This window comes from Alternaria incomplexa (genome assembly GCF_024043165.1).
Source record: "Alternaria incomplexa strain BMP 0042 chromosome Unknown scaffold_1, whole genome shotgun sequence".
Taxonomy (NCBI): Eukaryota; Fungi; Ascomycota; class Dothideomycetes; order Pleosporales; family Pleosporaceae; genus Alternaria; species Alternaria incomplexa.
This window is the reverse complement of record NW_026249850.1, coordinates 3,806,647-3,824,858: the sequence shown is the minus strand read 5'-3', so window position 1 is coordinate 3,824,858 and position 18,212 is coordinate 3,806,647. Positions and strand designations below refer to the sequence as shown.

The 18,212-nt window shown below is 52.4% G+C and overlaps 8 protein-coding genes across 8 annotated transcripts; 4 read left to right on the top strand and 4 right to left on the bottom strand.

Annotated features, from left to right (window-relative positions):
• Positions 1 to 690: 690 nt before the first annotated feature.
• J4E90_001359 (uncharacterized protein) lies at positions 691 to 2,622 on the top strand (the record flags this gene model as incomplete). Its single annotated transcript, XM_051430947.1, has 2 exons — positions 691 to 1,329; positions 1,381 to 2,622. The coding sequence occupies 2 exons, from the start codon at positions 691 to 693 to the stop codon at positions 2,620 to 2,622; spliced, it is 1,881 nt and encodes a 626-aa protein (XP_051296434.1).
• Positions 2,623 to 3,978: 1,356 nt separating this feature from the next.
• J4E90_001358 (uncharacterized protein) lies at positions 3,979 to 4,663 on the top strand (the record flags this gene model as incomplete). Its single annotated transcript, XM_051430946.1, has 2 exons — positions 3,979 to 4,380; positions 4,448 to 4,663. The coding sequence occupies 2 exons, from the start codon at positions 3,979 to 3,981 to the stop codon at positions 4,661 to 4,663; spliced, it is 618 nt and encodes a 205-aa protein (XP_051296433.1).
• A 3,315-nt stretch (positions 4,664 to 7,978) lies between these two features.
• Positions 7,979 to 9,022, top strand: J4E90_001357 (uncharacterized protein; the record flags this gene model as incomplete). The annotated part of the gene is made up of 1 exon (XM_051430945.1): positions 7,979 to 9,022. One exon carries the CDS (start codon positions 7,979 to 7,981, stop codon positions 9,020 to 9,022), a length of 1,044 nt encoding a protein of 347 aa, XP_051296432.1.
• Positions 9,023 to 9,182: 160 nt separating this feature from the next.
• J4E90_001356 (uncharacterized protein) lies at positions 9,183 to 9,741 on the bottom strand (the record flags this gene model as incomplete). Its single annotated transcript, XM_051430944.1, has 2 exons — positions 9,183 to 9,455; positions 9,523 to 9,741. The coding sequence occupies 2 exons, from the start codon at positions 9,739 to 9,741 to the stop codon at positions 9,183 to 9,185; spliced, it is 492 nt and encodes a 163-aa protein (XP_051296431.1).
• Positions 9,742 to 10,415: 674 nt separating this feature from the next.
• Positions 10,416 to 11,174, top strand: J4E90_001355 (uncharacterized protein; the record flags this gene model as incomplete). Its single annotated transcript, XM_051430943.1, has 1 exon — positions 10,416 to 11,174. One exon carries the CDS (start codon positions 10,416 to 10,418, stop codon positions 11,172 to 11,174), a length of 759 nt encoding a protein of 252 aa, XP_051296430.1.
• Positions 11,175 to 11,371: 197 nt separating this feature from the next.
• On the bottom strand, positions 11,372 to 12,891 carry J4E90_001354 (uncharacterized protein; the record flags this gene model as incomplete). The annotated part of the gene is made up of 2 exons (XM_051430942.1): positions 11,372 to 12,248; positions 12,299 to 12,891. The coding sequence occupies 2 exons, from the start codon at positions 12,889 to 12,891 to the stop codon at positions 11,372 to 11,374; spliced, it is 1,470 nt and encodes a 489-aa protein (XP_051296429.1).
• Positions 12,892 to 13,805: 914 nt separating this feature from the next.
• Positions 13,806 to 15,044, bottom strand: J4E90_001353 (uncharacterized protein; the record flags this gene model as incomplete). The annotated part of the gene is made up of 3 exons (XM_051430941.1): positions 13,806 to 14,417; positions 14,505 to 14,940; positions 14,995 to 15,044. 3 exons carry the CDS (start codon positions 15,042 to 15,044, stop codon positions 13,806 to 13,808), a joined length of 1,098 nt encoding a protein of 365 aa, XP_051296428.1.
• A 471-nt stretch (positions 15,045 to 15,515) lies between these two features.
• Positions 15,516 to 17,941, bottom strand: J4E90_001352 (uncharacterized protein; the record flags this gene model as incomplete). Its single annotated transcript, XM_051430940.1, has 2 exons — positions 15,516 to 17,150; positions 17,255 to 17,941. The coding sequence occupies 2 exons, from the start codon at positions 17,939 to 17,941 to the stop codon at positions 15,516 to 15,518; spliced, it is 2,322 nt and encodes a 773-aa protein (XP_051296427.1).
• Positions 17,942 to 18,212: the final 271 nt, after the last annotated feature.

The window sequence follows — 18,212 nt, the reverse complement described above, 5'->3', positions numbered from 1 at the left end:
GTTATGAAGGAAGGCGCGGTATCACTTCGGAGCATACTGGCTGCCTGCTCCGTAGAGACACCTTGCGGAGCTTTCTACTCCGACCTTCGACACCGCTTCAATGTTCCGCGTCCCAGCCATCACTTATCGAAACTTTACCTCGGTAGACACCAGTTTTTATCGTTTCCGATCTACAGATGCACCTGCTACATTCATCCAAGTCGACCCGGTAAAGTATTGCTGAACCTTTCTCACTTTAGTGCAAGCTACCCGCATCGGCTCGTAGTGACCAATAGCCGCAGAGCACCCAGACATGTGCGTCGCGCCGTACTGCATCTCAACTATAGCCCGGGAACGCAGCAAATCAGAACTGCTGTATTTCTGCTGATGACGACCAACTACTAGGTTGCATCTTCAATTTTCCTACATGCGATGTTCGCCCCGCTACCGTTAATCCCACCATCCCGTGTCAACGCTACCGACATGGCAGCATGGTCCCTCCACGAGCTGTGATTGGGATGTTGCATTCCGTGAACTTCTGTTCCTGCAGGCATGACGCAGTAGAGACGCAGAAACGTTCAGGCGTAGCTCGCCTAGAGTCCTGAAGCTTGAAAATGGCTCAATCTTCTCGAAAGCTACAAAAAGGCCCGGGGAGCCGGTAGCTTTGGGCTGGCAAGTTCGATCGGCGTCCTCCAGCAGCCGTTTGTCAATATGAAGCTTCAATACCTTTCGTTGCTGCCATTGGCATCTATCGCCAGTGCTAGCTGGTCGAAGAACATCAACTACCGCTCGCCTTCGGAGCACCACCCTGCCCTGGGTGTCTCAATCCACAAGGTTGTCAAGAGGAACGACCCAGCAAGCAGCTATGCCGCCTCCAGCTTGAACTTCACCCATGGCGTCGCTTCAGGCGACCCATACCCCAACAGCGTCATCCTCTGGACCCGCGTCGCTCCTCAAAGCGACAACTCGCAGAGCAATGTCACGGTCACCGGCTACGCACCTCTTTTCGACCACGACAACGAGAAGTACGTCCAGGTTTCCAAGGCGCCAGTATGCGTGGAATACAAGGTCTACGACAACAAGAACTGTTCCACGGTCGTCGACTCGGGAAAGGTTTTCACGAGCTCCGATGTAGACTTTACTGTCAAGGTCGAGGCCAAGAACTTGAAGCCGTACACGAATTACTACTACCAGTTCAATGTGTGCGGTTCGGAGAATAAGAGCCCTCTTGGACGTACAAAGACCACGCCAAATACGGACGACGATATCACCGATGTTAGCATCGCTGTGTACAGCTGTGCAAACTACCCATTTGGTTTCTTCAACGCCTATGGAAACACCGTTCGCAAGGTGCGTGCTGAAGATTGGTCATACCTTCTACTAAGCTAATCGTCGAATCAGGACTCTGTTGATTACGTCGTTCATCTCGGTGACTACATCTACGAATACAAGAATGGAGATTACGGCTGGGGCAACTCGCTTGGCCGCATTCCTCAGCCAGACCGTGAAATCTTCACTCTTTACGACTACCGAAAGAGGCTTGCGACGTACCGTACCGACCTTGATCTCATTGCTAGCCACGAGCAATTCCCTTGGATTCCTGTTTGGGACGATCACGAGGTTGCTGACAACACTTACCGTGACGGCATGTCTGAGCTCAATAACACTGAAGACTCTTTTCTCCGCGACGGTGGTGTCTCAGTTGACCAGCGCAAGATGAACGCTGTTCGCGCTTACTTCGAGTGGATGCCCATTCGTCAAGTCGACATGGATGACAACCTCAGAATTTGGCGTTCGTTCTCCATCGGAAAGCTCGTTGACTTGATGATGCTTGACACCCGTCAATATGATCGTTCCATCACGGATCTCTACTGGAACACGGACTACGTTCACGACATCTCAAACGATGCCGGCCGCTCTCTGATGGGCTCCCGTCAAGAGAACTGGTTCTACCGCAGTCTTTCCGAGTCTTCCGAGCGTGGCACAACATGGCGTATCGTCGGATCCCAAATCGTCTTCTCGCGCGTCAACCAATCCGCTGCCTACGGAGAAGACAACCCACTGAACTACGATGCATGGGATGGTTACCAATCGAACAAGAACCGCACGCTTAACCACTTGTACAGCAACAACATCAACAACAACATCTTCCTCGCAGGTGACAGTCACGCCTCATGGGTCAGCGACCTGATCTGGCTCGACGAGAAGGACTACGACTCCAGCACCGGCGCCGGCAGCATCGGTGTCGAGTTCGCCGGCTCAGCAGTCACATCCCCCTGCCCCTACGGCGCGAACATCACGCTCGCAACCGCCAACAACTACTCTTCCATCATCCAGTCCTCCAACGCTGAGCTCCAGTGGCAGGACCTTTACTACCGTGGTTACTTTGAGTTGCACTTCACCCACGACGAGATGACCGCTAACTTCTTCGGCCTGCCGACTGTTGTTACGCGCAACGGCTGGGAGATTCCCATTGCCAACTTTACGGTCAAGAGTGGAGAGAATAGGCTGCAGAGGCCTGTCGCTGGTGGTATGGTAGAGAGTGGAAGTTTGAAGGGTGGAAAGACGGTGCAGACGAACTTGACTATTGATACCAACAACGGTACATGGTTCGTTAGTCAGGCGGATTTGGAGGTTTTGTAGAGTAGCGGATGACTCGGCTCAGTTACCCAGCATCCTAAGCCCGAGCTGAACTTAAAGTACCAAGAAATAGACACATAAACAGACTGCTCGCCGACATATTTTTGATTCCTTGGAGGTGATTACTTGAAACCATAAACAACGCTGGCTGGGCGTTTGACCCGTCGTGCTGCCAGAGATCCGAGCCCGGCTTGACAACTCGGTAGTGCGCGGAAAGTGTGGAGGAAGGCGGAGATCAGGCCGCTATCGGGTGGGTCTTGGCATTTGTCCACTGGTGATGTCATTCTGTCAGCTGGAAGCACCGGGAGCTTCTTCTTCCTGAACATCACAACTAAAGTCTGACAGTTCACCAACCATGCACGGCATTACAGCAGATTGCGATGAAGACCAACATTGATCCACCACATCGGACAACTCAGTGATGGGTGGCATCCTTCCAGGGCACCCACGGCGCTGCAGCCAAGAGTACCTAAGAAGTTCACTAAACTTCTCCGCTGCGGACACCAACGTCAAGATCAATCGAGACCCGAAGGTCTATTTCAATTCTCTGGGGAAACGATAGCGCCTTACGAGTACGTTTGGTCGACATTGAAGCCTACGCGGGCTAGCGCCTTGGGCACGTAGTCCCTTTCAGTCAGCACAGCCACGCGGGTAGGTAGATCATGGCTCAAAAAGGAAGACTTGGTGAAGGAGTAAGCCCGATCAGGAGCTGGGGTAAGACTACGGATCTTACTCTACCCGCACCAAGATAGCTAGGCGATATCTTGGGGGCGATCGTGGGCTTGATGGATGCAAGCTCGCCTTGCAAAAGTATGGGATCTTCCGTTACCAAGACGGTGGACGGCGTCTTCTACGGCTCGTTCGAGCGCTGTGCTCATTGGGCGCGCATGCTAGGTTTCTAATGGGCCCAACTCTCGTTGGCCAGATTCATGCAGACGGCAGCCTCGCATCGGGGTTCACTCCTTCCGTCTAAGTTCTTGTCAGCAAAATGGAGATACCAAGACCACTACCCATACCGCGGGTCACGCTTTACATCGCATGTACGGGCTCGGCCATGGCGGAAATGATCTCAAATCATACTGTTGACTTGGCGAAACCTACGTTGAAGATTTCACCAAGACACCAGTGTCCATCTCCAAGAGTCTTTACCACCGATCCATGCTTGCAGTGCGTCGTCCACCGATGTCATCGGACCAGGGCAAGAGGAAATGAAGTTGAGCTCTGATGGTGAAGTGGAGAGCCGTATGTGTATAAAGGACCGCACAGGATAACTTCATTTATTTCTCATCAGCATCTCTCATCCTCCTCACTACATCTACATACCATTCTACAGCTTCCGCTACTTACACAACATCCAACATGCATTTCACCACCCCCGCCCTCCTCGCTCTCATCTCCGCTCCCCTTGCCTTCGCCGCTCCCACTGCCGGCAAGCACGACTACAAGACCGACTGCAAGAAGGACTTTGACGCCAAATGGAACGCTAAGGACAACGGCTGGAAGAAGAACGAGAAGCTCTTCTACTTCGACGCCGAATACGTTGTCAAGGCCACACCCGACCAGGTCATCGCCAACACGGGCGCACCTGCACCCGGTCAGCCCGGCGCCAAGGGCCTCTTCAAATACGGCATTAACATCGCTGAGAACACCATCTGCTACAACATCACCCTCAGCGGTGTCACTGGAGACTACCAGTCCCCTGCGCTCACTGCGACTCACATCCACGAGGCTGTCAAGGGCAAGGCTGGACCACCCAGACTTGTAAGTTTACCTCCTTTTCCTCTTGCAGTCTGCATACTTGAGACGATTACTAACACATATCTCGCAGGCCTTCCCCAACCCTACCGGCCCTGATGACCGCCGCACTTCCGTTGGCTGCCTCAAGGGTCCCTTCACCGTTGGCGTTATCAACCCGACTACCAAGAAGGACCAGGCTGATGGCTTCCATGTCAAGCAGATTGTAGCTAACCCCAAGGGCTTCTTCACTGACTCTCACACTGCGCAGTTTGTTGCTGGTGCTGTTAGGGGTCAGCTTGGATACTAAGCCTTCCTCGGGATAGTAATAGGGGGAAGAAGTAATTGTTGAGGATAATACCTAATAGTTTGGTAGTTTCTAATGTTTAAGAAATGAACGCATTATCTTTATAGAGATTTCATGATGTGACTTTTCCGTGGTGGTTTCCGTTCTGAGGTCCGCAAAGGGGTTTGATCGCAACTCCGGTGATTTTGTACCATGGTTAGCATGTCGCGAACCCTGAATAATTCGTAGGCAGCAGCGCAATCAGAGAGAGACTGGAAATTTTTGCAAAGTCACACTCTGTAACAGATCTCTTCATGGCCTATCGCCTATACGTATAAGAGGCTACTGCTAGGAAGTATTTTACACTCCTTATTCCCACACCCCAGAAATATTATCAGTGAGTACTTCACCTCTGGTCTTAGGCATTACTGACTCACAAGAATCCGCTCAACGTTTCAACACCAAAGAAATGCAACCTTGGAACATGCCTATTCCGTTGATCCTGGCTATGCGCAACCAGCACCGGAGACTTTAGAAGAGCAACAGAAGTTGATTGATGAAATCAAAGAGATCAAAGAGCAAACTCGAAAGATTGAAGAGCAAACTCAAAAGATGAAAGAGCAAACTCAAGCTCAGACTGAAGATTTAGAGGATATTTCACGACAAGTCCGTGTGCTGGAGATCCGATACGGCATAAAGAAGCGTTAAAGATGGGTTCGGTCGGATATGGCTCGTGGCTACACTCTCCTCTCTCGGAATGATTTCGGAACATCTACCGTGGTGAAGTAATCACTCTTCCACACTGATAACATTCAACTCAACCCAGACTGTAAATAGAAATGATACGCCTCCCACCTCAATCTGGTTATGTGCTTGTTGCTCGGCTCTTGCTTAAAGTCACGGTGAAGGTGAAGAAGGCGCACAGACGCTCCTTCCTTTCTGGGTCGTGCTCTTGCGTTTGTCACCTCTAGCGCGTCTTCCCTCTCCCCACAACCGAACTGCTCACACAGCCAGTCTATCAATCGTCTGCCCGGCCGATTCGACGACGATGGCGCTCCTGTACCTAGTTTCGAATGGCGAGGTATCAGCGATCTCACCACCTACCGCCGGTCTTCCCAGCGCACTCAGGATGCTCACGATCCAGGACCCTTCGATTCCGATGCCCGGCAAATGCCATATCGACAGATGCGCCGTCGAGATCCTGATATAAGTTGCGGAGAGCCTGGACTACCAGAGCCTGTGCTCCTTGGCGCGCGTCTCTAAGCGCTACCCGGAAGCCGCACAGGATGTACTCTACCGCTTCGTCGATCTTCGTCCAGCCGAAGAAGATCTGGAAGCAGTGTACGTTTACAACGGTTGTCCCAACAAGTCTGCTATTGCCATGTTTCTCCGGACTATCCAACAGAAGCCTCATCTGGCGACCAAGGTCAGAGACTTATGGTTTATGCCACAGTCGAAACCGGTCTTATACCCGGAACTATTCTACGTCACTGCACCGTTCGTCCCTCAAAGTATGAGGTTCGGAGTTCGTAGGTACAAAGTCGAAGAGAAGAAGCTAGCGTGCAAACTTCTCAGCTGCCTCACCGAGTTACGTTCTTTGACCATCACCGCTCTGGACGAATATCTCTGCAACTGTGAGTTCGGCTGTTACGATATCTCAAACAGCAGACGCGACAAGGGTGTCTTTGAACGGCTCCCGATGCGTCTGGAAAAGCTTACGAACCTACCCTGCTTTTGGAAGCTTACATCTATATATGTTTCTCATGGCAAGCTGGACTGGGCGATCGCTACATTACCTACACTGCACACCCTGTGCATAGGTACTGGGGCAGACGTAAAGGTACCGTCACCTTACGCCGAAGCCGCCAATATCACAACTCTCATCATCGAAGTCGAAGATGGAACTCACGAAAACTGCTTCCTGGAAGCGATAACTATCCTCGATCATCTCCCAAATGTCCATACATTGACTTTGGGTTCTTATCTGTCGAACGGGGGTGATCACAGATTTCCTCGGAGTAGTGAAGACCACTTTGGCGGTACCGACTTAGGGAACACGGGGTCATTCCCCTTCCACATCGTGCAGACATTACTCGATCACGGACGCTCCATTGAGAATCTGATATTCACCTACTCAGAGCCTGTGCGTTTCGGAGACACTACAACTGTTCGCTTGGACGTTCGTGAGTTTGAACAGCTACGACGAATACAGATTGCTGAGTGTGGCCTGGTGGATAGTCACGACTTCCAGCGTCTCGCTGGATCCGGTCCGTCTCAGCTGTTACCTCGTCGCATTCGAACTCTAGTCATCACCCATCCTAGGTCTCCAGGGCCAGATGACGGGGACCGCAAGTCAAAGCTCGCGAGCTGGTTAAAAGAGCTGACGAAGACCGACTTTCCAGACCTGGAACGAGTTGAGGTTGTGTGTTGGGTCGGATACGGCGATGGTGTGGGATTCAAGCAGCGTCTTGAGCAGTCTGCAGAAGTTCGCTTCCTCGAGACTATCGGTGTGGCAGTGGTGGTAAGGAAGGAGTGATCGACAGTAGGGTGCGTGCCGGCATTCAGTCGCTAATCGAGCGTCGGACATAGCCGTCTTCGAGATGGCACTAAGAGACACCTAAGAAGTACTCACTGGAAGTCTTGTCGAACGACTTGCATCGTGTTAGGTAGCATACACCTTCCTCCAAGGTGCATTGAACCAGGCATTAACAGAATAACGAGATTCTACGTACACAAAGCCCATCGTGCGCGTCTTCGAATAAGTGCCTTTCCTGTTCTCGTCGTTGATATGCGCGACCTATGATCGAACATGTGCGTCAGGTACGGAGATGATGGATGTCTGACGCGGTACCACCTAACGATGGTGTCAACGTGGCGATGTCGTTGTTAGCAGCTGCGGCGCAAGGCGACCCGTTTCAGGTTGCCTCATCAGTCGTATCCGCAAGGCATCAGTATTGATTATCTTACTCAGCTGCGAATCTCCCCCTCGCGCATTCCTCCACAACCTCCCTTGTTTGCACCTCCACCCCTCAACTCATTTCGACTCATCGCGCAGTCTTGCATCACGCGTGTGCGCACGATCCCTTTGTGCGAGTGGCCGAACAACGCGGCACCCTTCGGAGTTGTCGTCTGACCGATCAGAACGCTTCGGCGATTGGATACTGCCGTATACGAAGGCAGGACTATTGTTTCAGCATCGCGCGATACCCGTAGTCCCGCGCTGTTTCCGTTGTGTGAGGGAAGCTGGACAGCGCCCCTGGCACCATCGTGTTCCTCGCATAGCACGTATTCCGCTAGCGTGCTAGGCACGCTCAATTACACGGCACCCCACACTTTACCATGAGCATCGTCATGGCATCCGCATCGATAAAGACGAGCGAGCTGTCGCGCTGGCAGCCATGGCTTGCAGAATACAGTATCGCTGGTTTTGAGCTAAAGGGCTGGATAACCCTCCTCGCATTGTTACTTCCCCTACTATTTGTCGTCGCTTTCAGAAAGTACCGCAAGATGCAGTACCAGAATAAGAAGCCGTTCCGGTTCCTGGACCTACCACAAGAGCTGCGGGATATGGTGTACGAGCATTTCCTTGACGACCCCATCTACCCGCCACCAGCGCGCAACGAAATCCAGCGCTCAACGCTGAACTGGATGCGACCCGCGCGCTGGACATCTACATCCACATCATCGCCCGTGCGACACGAGAGTAAATGGATATTCCTAGCGAACAAGCAAGTGTACTCCGAATACATGGACATGATCTGCAAGCGCAAGACCTTCCACTTCAGCGTCACGCCTCAGACATACAAGCCGGCCACCAGCACCCCTCCATCTGCATTCCCCGCGCCATCAACACAGGACAACCGAGTATGGAACATTTCCCCCGACCTGCTCTCCAAAGTGCAAAACTGCTCCCTCAAGCTCGTCACAACATCCTCCATGCTCGGCGTCACAGACCCGCGCTCCATGACATCCTCATCCTGGACGCTCGGCCGCCGCATGCGCGAGCAACTCAAACACATGTCCAACGTCAAGACCTTTACTCTCGACGCCAAAGCTCTCGGTGATCCCCTCTGGAACCCGCTTTGGATCTGGTACCACGCCTCCCAGTCGCTCAAGATGCTCGGCACGGAGTACTCTGACACCGTACCGCGGGGGCCACAGCTCACTGGCATAACATTCAGTTTGGATACGTGGAGCCCGGGCGAGAACTACTTGAGGAGAGATGAGGCGAGTGGTGGGCAGTGGGTGTGGTATTGCATGAAGAACCATCTTATTGGGGCGGATATGGGTGCTGACATGACGGTGAGGGAGTTTTGCGCAAAGTTGTATCAGGAGTGCAGTATCTGTAGAGTGGATGAGGAGGGGGATACGACTGTGATTTGAGATGTTGCGCTGGGCTGGCCCTGGCGGTGTTTATGCGATGACTTCTTCATTGCATTGATAGCTCCGGCGTCTGTTTGTAGCTTTTTCCTGCGTATCGCATGCGCATGATTGTATTCTTAGCACTATTCTTATATAAGTACAGAGAAGCTGTTCTCAGCCTTTACTTCTTCTTCTTCTCCTCCATCATCTCCTTTGCAGGCAGTGTCGCATACCGCGCCATGACCTCGATGTTCTTCTCCTTCATCATCTTCTCATCCGTCTTACTTATCTCAGCCAAGGTCTTGAAGTAATCGATATAGAACGCGGGGGTATACGTGTTGAAGAACTTGGACTCTTCGTTTGTAGGGTTCGAGAAGGTGTGGGGTGCGCGGATGGGTACGGTAACGTAGTCGCCGACGTAGGCATCTTGTATGGCGCCGTCGGGTGCGTGGAACTGCGGAGACGGTTAGCTGTCTTATCTGCTGAATCAGGATGGAACGGGAGGAAAGATAGAGACGTACCCGAACCATTCCCTTAGTTACAAGGAACGTCTCGTCGTGCATCTCATGCCAGTGTGCTGGTGGTCCCGGTGTGTTTGGAGGCAGTGTAAACTCTGCGGAGCCTATGCGGTTGTCTGTTCGCGATCCATCTTCCATGACTCTGCAAGTGATTTGGCCTAGTTTGAGTATTTCGCCTTGCTTTGCGGAAACAAAGTTGATGGGTCGGCGTGGCATCTTCATGCTTGCCATTGCTTGTCGGGCTTCGTCGTCCATGGTGAGCTCGAAAGTGGAAATCTGGAGTGGTGAGGTAAAGTTGAGTGTCTCCCTCGCTCGTTTGTTAGGTAGAGGTGGGCTGAGATACGCCGAGAGTCTCTAGGTGAGTCATATAAATAAGTGCGTTGGATGAAGAGGCTCAAATGTAAGCGCTGGACTTTACTACTGCGGAGAGCCGGCGGATGCAACATGTATCCCCTACAGATTGCTCGGATGTCCGCGCCAATAGATGACTGCGGGAGAACATCGTTAAACTACAGGAAGACACCAGGTACCCACAAGGCAGTTTCATACGTAAAGTTTGTGAGATGATGCGTTGTCTGAACTTCGATGAGATGCTGCCACCGCGGGGATTGATTGATGCCCCGCCAGCCGCGCCTAACTCAGGGTTAGCGCGGGGCCTTTCCCTTTCTGGCGGGCCTGATCCTTCCCCACCTTTCTCCGCCTGTACGCCCTTCCACTTACCTGCAGCGTACCTGCATGGCTGCCTGTCACTGAATGTCGTTGTTACGCGTCTAATCGCTACCTAGGAAGCAGCATATTCATCAAGGCTAACATTTCCACGCCTGAAGTCTACTAAACACCAGCAGTCAGCTCAACCCAACCCCCAGCATCTCTGAACAACCACAACTCCCTTCAAAATGTCGCAAGAGATTCCGCAGAAGATGCCGAAGAAGATGTGGAACGTCCTTGAGAACAACCCAGAGGTCATGAACCACCTGGCTCAAGACCTCGGTCTGGACACGACAGCGCTCTCTTTCTACGACATCTACTCACTCACTGACTCGGACATGCTGAGCTTCATCCCGCGACCAGCGGTAGCACTACTCGTCATCATTCCTCTAACACCGACCTGGGACGAGGCCCGAACAACAGAAGACAAGGACAAAACGGAGTACGAGGGTAAAGGCGACGCCGAGCCCGTCATATGGTTCAAGCAGACCATTGGAAACGCATGCGGCAGCATAGGCCTTGTGCACTGTCTGCTCAACAGCGACGCCGCACAGCACATCCAGCCCTCTTCAACACTATCCAAGATCCGCGAAGATGCGCTACCAAAGCCCATCTGGGAGCGCGCGAGAGTGCTCGAAGACTCCGACGCGTTCGAGAAGGCTCACGCAGACGCCGTGAAACTGGGAGATTCTGCACCACCTGCAGAGATCGAGGAGGCGCATACCGGTCAGCATTTTGTGGCTTTCGTCAAGGCGAAAGATGGGCATCTGTGGGAACTTGAAGGCGGTCGCATGGGTCCGCTTGATCGGGGGGTGTTGGGGGAGGACGAGGATGTGCTTAGTCCGGCTGCGTTGGAGAAGGGTATCGGGCGTTTGATGAGGATTGAGTCTGAGAAAGGGGGAGACCTGAGGTTCTCTGCGATTGCGCTGGCTTCGGCGATGAAGTGAGGGTGTCGCATCTGGTCCATCTGGTACGCCAATTGTCCTCCGCATGTGAGTTCTTGCTTCACACCACTGCAACACATCTCACAACCAAGGCATTTATGCTCTTTCAATCACACGTCTTACATTCGCATGTTCCTTATGCAAAGATATACCTTGTATTGTGTATTCCCCTTCCCCATCTACTAAAAGCCTGAGCGTACTCAGTCTTCGTACCCCGCTTCACTTATGAACGGACTCTTCCCACGAATGCTCTTCCCAAACCTCAACAGAATCAACGGAATGAAACTCAACGCCAACGCGATAAACCCCAACAAACTACTCGCCCAATTAAATCCCAACGTACGATACATACTCTGCGTCGCAAGCGGCAAGAAAGCCGCCATAAAGTTCTCCAGAAACGCAATGCCCGCGATAGCACTCGCAGCATACTTCGCATACGCATCAACCACATACGTCGTCACTCCCGCTGTACTGCAGAACATACCGAAGCCCACGAAAGCGAGCGATATACTGGGTACAATCCACGGTATGTAAGAGTAGGACGTCCATGCGAAGTAGAACAGTCCACCACTCAGACCGATGAACGAAGCTGGGATGCTGAGATAGAGTCGCGCTTCTGGGATCGGCTGCCCTGGGGTTTCAGTGTTGCGTCTCGCGGATGCGAAGTAGACGCGGTCTTGGATTAGGGATGCGATGAGGCCGATGAGCTCTCCGATTACGACGGCGGATTGCACGAGGCCTGTGCCGAAGAAAGTCCAGCCGTACAGCTCTGAGAAGACCTGCACGATGGATTGCGTGAACATGAAGGCTGTGCCGATGCAGAAAGCGCTCCACATTCCAAATGAAAGGACTACACCTTCGGTACACAGCATACGCGTTGGTCGGACGAGCGTCTCTTTGAGAATTTCGCCAAAACTCGTGTGCTCTTTCTCAGCCTGGGCATATACCTCTTTGCCCGTCTTCGCGCGAACATGACGCGCACGCTGAGTGAGGATGACATCCGGTCGAACTTCAGGAAGGAGAAAGAACAGTACCGGCATCAGAGCGCTGTAGAAGATGATTTGACTCAGGAAGATCCTATATCCAGATTAGCTAGAGTCCCAAACAACAACCAGAGCATGTCTTACCATCGCCAAGTCGTATACTGAACAACCAAACTACCAAACACCGGCCCCATATTAAGCCCCGCAAGCAATGCGAAGATATAAAGCGACGTCCCGAAACTCTTCGCCCTCCCATCCCTCCAGATATCGCTTACAATCCCCGACGTGATATTCGCAAGTACGCCCGAGCACGAACCCGTAATAATCCTCGTTACAATTAGGGTCGCAAAGTTCTTGGCCAGCGCTTGCGGAATGATAAAGATGATCAATACCGCGTAGATGGCCATATAACTCCACCGCACACCAAAGTTCTCCATTAGGGGCAGTCCTAGTAATGGTGCTGCGGCTCCTCCTAGGTTCCAGCTTAACACCGGCCAGTATGAGTATGGAAATGCTTCATCGCTGACGTTGAAGCTGGTGTTGATTTGCTCGGCCGCGGATGTGAGCATTGTTCCTGAGACTTGGACGACGAAGGTCATGGTGCAGGCTAGGAGCGTGGTCCGCCATTTCTTCGACGGAGAGAAGTTGAAGGGGTTGGATGGGTCTGTTGGTGAGGTCCAGGTGATGAATGTAGGATCGGACTTCGAGGTGGGCGATGGTGTAGATGCTCCTGACATATCCTGGTTCGATCGATTATCTCGCTTTTCCTCAATCGTTTGCGAGCTTAGACTGGTCGAAGATGTCGAAGTCGGTGTTGGAGAAGCCATGATGGAGTAGAGGCCACGGCTAAGACGGACCTAGCGTTGCCGGGTCTGGCTTATAAGTCGGGTTGTTGGAGGCGAGGGTGCGACTAAGCAGCAGTCACCCAATGCTTACACACACCTTCACACCCTTCCCAATCTAGTCACAGGTAGTACGCTATTGTAGCTCGAGTGCGACTCATGTAACCAGACGTGTAGATGCAGCTATCCGCAGCGGCACGCGCCTTTTGCCGTGAAATTGCCTTCACTTCCTGTCACAGTAGTCCCAAACGCCAGTACGTGTACGATCAAGAAGAAGTCCTTGAGACACAAGCTTTCACAAGCACTAAACCCAAGAAACCGATGTTGTCTGGGAGCTTGGTAGTTGAGTGGAGTATGGAGACGAACAACAAGCTCGCCCCATTTTGCTCGGCGGTCACCATGGCAGGTGCAAACAAAAACCTGACTCTCGCTGACATCACGGTTCATAACATGCCTGACTAAGTTCACTGGATCGCTCGTGCAGCCTTGTTAACTATAACGTAACGAAAAGTAGAAGCGAGGCAAGCGCTGGCTTGGCGGACCGTAGGTCTAGCATTGTGGGGCGGGGGCATCTGAGATCGAGAAATCCTGGGATGGGGATTAGTGCACATGATGAATAAGGCTCTTTGGAAGGTTGCGAAGGTTTTGGCGATGGAGGATGGTGATGATAGAGAGGATGTGATGTAGGCGTTGAGCCGGGATGTAGCCGAAGATTTTGACGCTAAACTCTATTTGTTTATCCCGATTCTATCAACTTCTTATTCCGGTCTTCTTACACATACCTATAGATGTACCTCTGATCTGGCCGCTTATACATAGTCCTCCCTCGTTCCCTTCTCCGCACTTCTATAAATCGCCTCAATCATCTTATGCCTCACAACAGCCTCCTCCCAAGTCGTAACACTACCCTTGCCCTCTCCAGCCCATGCATCCCAAGCCCTACCCACATTGAACGAAGGGTCTTCAGCCTTCTCCACCTCAACATCTTTCAATCCCTCTTGGCCCAGGGCAATTTTGACTGTAGGCTGGAACATCTGCACATGTCCGTTCGGTCCTTCCAACACGAGCGTACCCTCGGATCCGATGATCTCCCAGTAAAAGTCCCGTCCGGTGCGTGAAAAACCTGGCGCATATGTCACGTCGACGTTACCGCCGCCGTTGATGAGTTCTGCGGTTATGGAGACGAAGTCGTGAGAGGTCTTCGCCTTCTTTTCTCCAAGGGGCTTGTAGTTCTCGTCTACAAGCTCGAGCTCGGGGTATCTGTTCGACAGCACAGCGGAAATGGAGCGTAGTTCGCTGGAAAAGACGTAGCATAGAGCGTCAACGGCGTGGCCGAAGGGGATAGTGAGGATGTTTGCGCCGTTTTCCACGGGGTGCATGTACGTGTAAGAGGGCATAGTTGTGCCACCGAATATCATGCCCTGTTGTTTTCTGCGTTAGCAAGCTTGTTCATCCCATAGACCATATGCTTTCCATTCAGTTTCAGAATGATAGACATGAGAACTCACATGGCCGAACATCGTCGTCCCCAAAATCTTGCCCAGCTTCCCCGACTCAACAATCTCCTTCGCTTTCAGAATTGATGGGTTCTGGCGTGCTTGCAAGCCCACCATGGTCCTGACACCCTTTTCTTTAGCCAAGGCCGTCAATTCTTCTGCTTCTTTCTCGTTGCGAGCCAAAGGCCATTCGCAAAAAACATCTTTTCCCGCTTCCAAAGCCGGACGGATGAGATCATAGTGTTGGGGCACGTTGACGCTAACAGCAATGATGTCTACGTTGGGATCCTGGGCGACTGAGCTGGGAGAGTCGTGGGTGGATACGGAGTCTAGAGAGTACTGTTTGGCGGAAGCCTGAGCTGAAGTGAGAGAGCTGTTCTGAAGGGCGGTGATAGCATAGTGCGGAGAGCGTTGGAGGTAGGGAAGATGGGACTTCGATGCCCAGGATCTGGTGTTGTGTCAACTACCGATGCTCATCAGTTCAGGAACAATGCAGTTATACCCTTTAGCAGACAGGCCAATAAGGCCGATGCGCTTTTGTGAGGTGGCCATGATAGGTCAGTACGGTACGCGACTTTGAAGGATTTGGGTTGTCAGCACGATGAACGGTGAGCAATCAGATGCTTACTCAAAACAGCGAATTCGTATCCGTTTCATATATCAAATAGCGGAATAACTTTGCATTCCGCCATTTCCGCAACCTTGCATCCAAAGCGGGTACGGCCGGTTGATGTCGCGTCATTGTCGCGTGGTACGCATGACGCCATTCGCAGCTCCCCCGCTTTTCGTCCGGACGCGCTTGACATCTGATATCTCGTTTGTCTACCATCTCGCAAAATGCATGTCCGTGAATCTGGCATCACGCAGAGAATGACATTGAATGTTCTCGTCATGATTCCTACTGACACAGTATATCCATATTGTACAACTCAGGCGTGTAGTTCAGGCGTCAGGTACAACTCGGAGGCAGCGACTCGCGTCGTATGTGTGAACCGTATATCCAACCATCTCCATGAAGCTCTCCTATGATGTCTGATCCATCTCCTCATCTTCATCTTCACCGTAACCGTCCTCGTCATCGCCGTCATTACCATCCTCATCCCACCTCTCAGGGTAACATCCATACAGTCGCGCATGCTCATAGTCTTCGTCCGCAATGCGCGCATGCTCCTGTCCACGAGTATAAGCTTCGTTCACGAAATACGGCCGCGAAGTCGCCAGGCCAAGAGAAGGCTCAGAGCCCACAGCAAGACGACTCAACGCCGCCGCACTGTTCGGGACGAAAGGTTCAGCCGATGGAGATAGCGCACTTGAAGCCGACGTCCCAAAACCATACGGATTTTCCGTAGCTTGGAAGTCGCCGGTATTACCAAACGTGCCCGCCACCTCTTGTCCCGTGAACGACATTCCAATCTCATTCTGCACCAGTCTCTTCGTACTCCATCCGTTCGCCCGAGATAGATCTGTATAATACTTCTCGTTTTGGCACTGCTCGCAGAAGTACGTTCCGTGTCTAGCTTTCAACTTGCCAATTCTATCGAGACAGTCCTTGTGGTACCAGCGCACTCTGCAATCCTTGTTCATACACTGTGTGATCTGGACCTCGTTAGTGCGAGCGGGTTTGCGGCAAGAGCAGATTAGGTCGGTTTTGGCGGGAAGATGCTGGAGGTGGGTTTCGAAGGCTTCTTTGGTGACCCCAAATGGGACGGTATTATCGGCGGCTGGGTCGCGTTTGCGGTACATGGGCGCCCTTGGTGAGTGTTTCTTGCCTGCGGGCTTTGTCGGAGGGCTTGGCGTTTTCTTGTTCGACGCTGTTTTGCCCTTCACAGGCGTATACTCGCCGCCCGGTCCGAATGGGTCATATTCCTGTTCTGATATGTCGGACGGTACATCGCTCAGGTCCGTATCGTTGCCATCAACGTTCTTGGTCTTGACCGTGCGTTGAGGTGTCGACGGGCCCTCGGGATTGATCACCGTAAAGAAGTTGCGGATGTCGGTGCCCTTCGCTCTGGCCATGTTTTCTCGCCGTACGCGGTGATCGGTGAAGAAGCCGCGGACAGCGTTAGTATCGATATCGCGACCGAACCTGCGACTACCACTGCCGAAATCCGGGATACTGTCTGGTAGCAGTGTCTTGCTGCCGAGCTTTTCGTAATCTTCGTGTTGTACAGACTCAGGATCTCGATGGACGTAGATGCGCGTCTTTGGGTTATCAGGAGTCAGCGGCGGAGTGTTGTAAGGGAAGCCCAAGGATGGGAGTGGGGAGTAGACACAGTTGAAACTAGTTGAATCCAGCGGAGTTGTGAAAGAGCGTGGAGAGCACTGTGGAGAAAGCGGTTCACCAGCGCTCCTTGTGTTCCCAACGAAGAGAACATTGTACGCACTTGTCCATGAGGCCTCGCGATCCTTGAGCGTAGGGAAGATGCCGAGACTGTGATAGGACGTGTAATCAACGGGCTCTGTATGTGGAATTTCGTATGGGGCGCCATCGAGATATAGCGAGCCAGTAGTTGAGCAGGCCAGCCCTTCAGCGCTCCAATCGTCCCTCAAGTCGCCACCCTCCCTCAGATCGTACAAATCTTCCTTCGATGTAGGGCGCCGAATAGGCCGTATTAGGGAATGGAAGTGTCCAGCTCCTTGAGATTGACCGACAGGCCCCTTGTAGACAAAGTCAGTAGATGCTTTCATTCATGCGACAAGATTGTCATGGTATGGGAATGTCGGTCGTAACATACATATACAAAATGTTCGACGAGACGCACCTCCGCATGTCTGTCAACAAGTTCTCCGATGCAGCCCAGACAGTAGGTGGGTAGCTGCTGAGGCACCAGCTTCCTAACCACCTGCGTCCACAACGGATCCTTCATCCGTGGTCCACTACGGCGAAATGGGAAGATCCTACCGGCAGCTACAATGATGTCTGAGGCCGGCTCAACAGTTCCCCAGTCAAGTAGCGGCTCGAGTGTGACGACACGGGAGGATTGAACTTGTCCAGTGACCTTTCTCTCTGTAGTAGGACAGGAGGGGTTGCCGCAGGGTTTCTTGGAATCGTCATTGAGGATGAAGATGACGTCGCACATTGTTTGATATCGTGTTCCGGATCCTCTTCCTTCGAGGACCTGTGAGACAACCTCTGCATGCTCAGCGAGAACCTGATCATAGCTCCAGCGAAAGCTTTGGGCAGCACTCTTAAACCTCAAAGACTGATGGCCTGGCTTTGCAACGCGAGAGGGCTTCTTCCAGAGCGTCGTTTGCAGCTTGAGATATTGCTCGACGCTATCGTCTAGCGTAGGCGTTGTTATGCCCCGATCCTGAAGGAATTGGACGAATGCTTCACTGGCTTTCTTGCCGATCTTAGGGAAAAGGTAATGGACGCTCCATTGATCATCTTGATTGGTGTAAAAACCGTCGAAGGACCAGTCGTGAGAGCGCTCGCCTGACGAAGCCATGTCGCGCACTGGGGTCTATGCTGTTAGCATAGGCTGAACTTATCCACAAGTTGGGGGCATCGGTCGGACTGTCGCGTGTCTGGACGGGGAAGGTAGCGCGTGCGGGAGGTCGCTCTCGTGCGAAGGGTCTCATGCGAAGGGTCTCATGCGAAGGGGACGGTTGCAGTGCCAAGGCCTGACAGACTCAGCCTGTCGCACAACGAGAGGTGACAGGAGACGCTCGTACCAATTTTGAAGACTTTTTCGACCGTTTGGCATGCTCCGAGTGGGC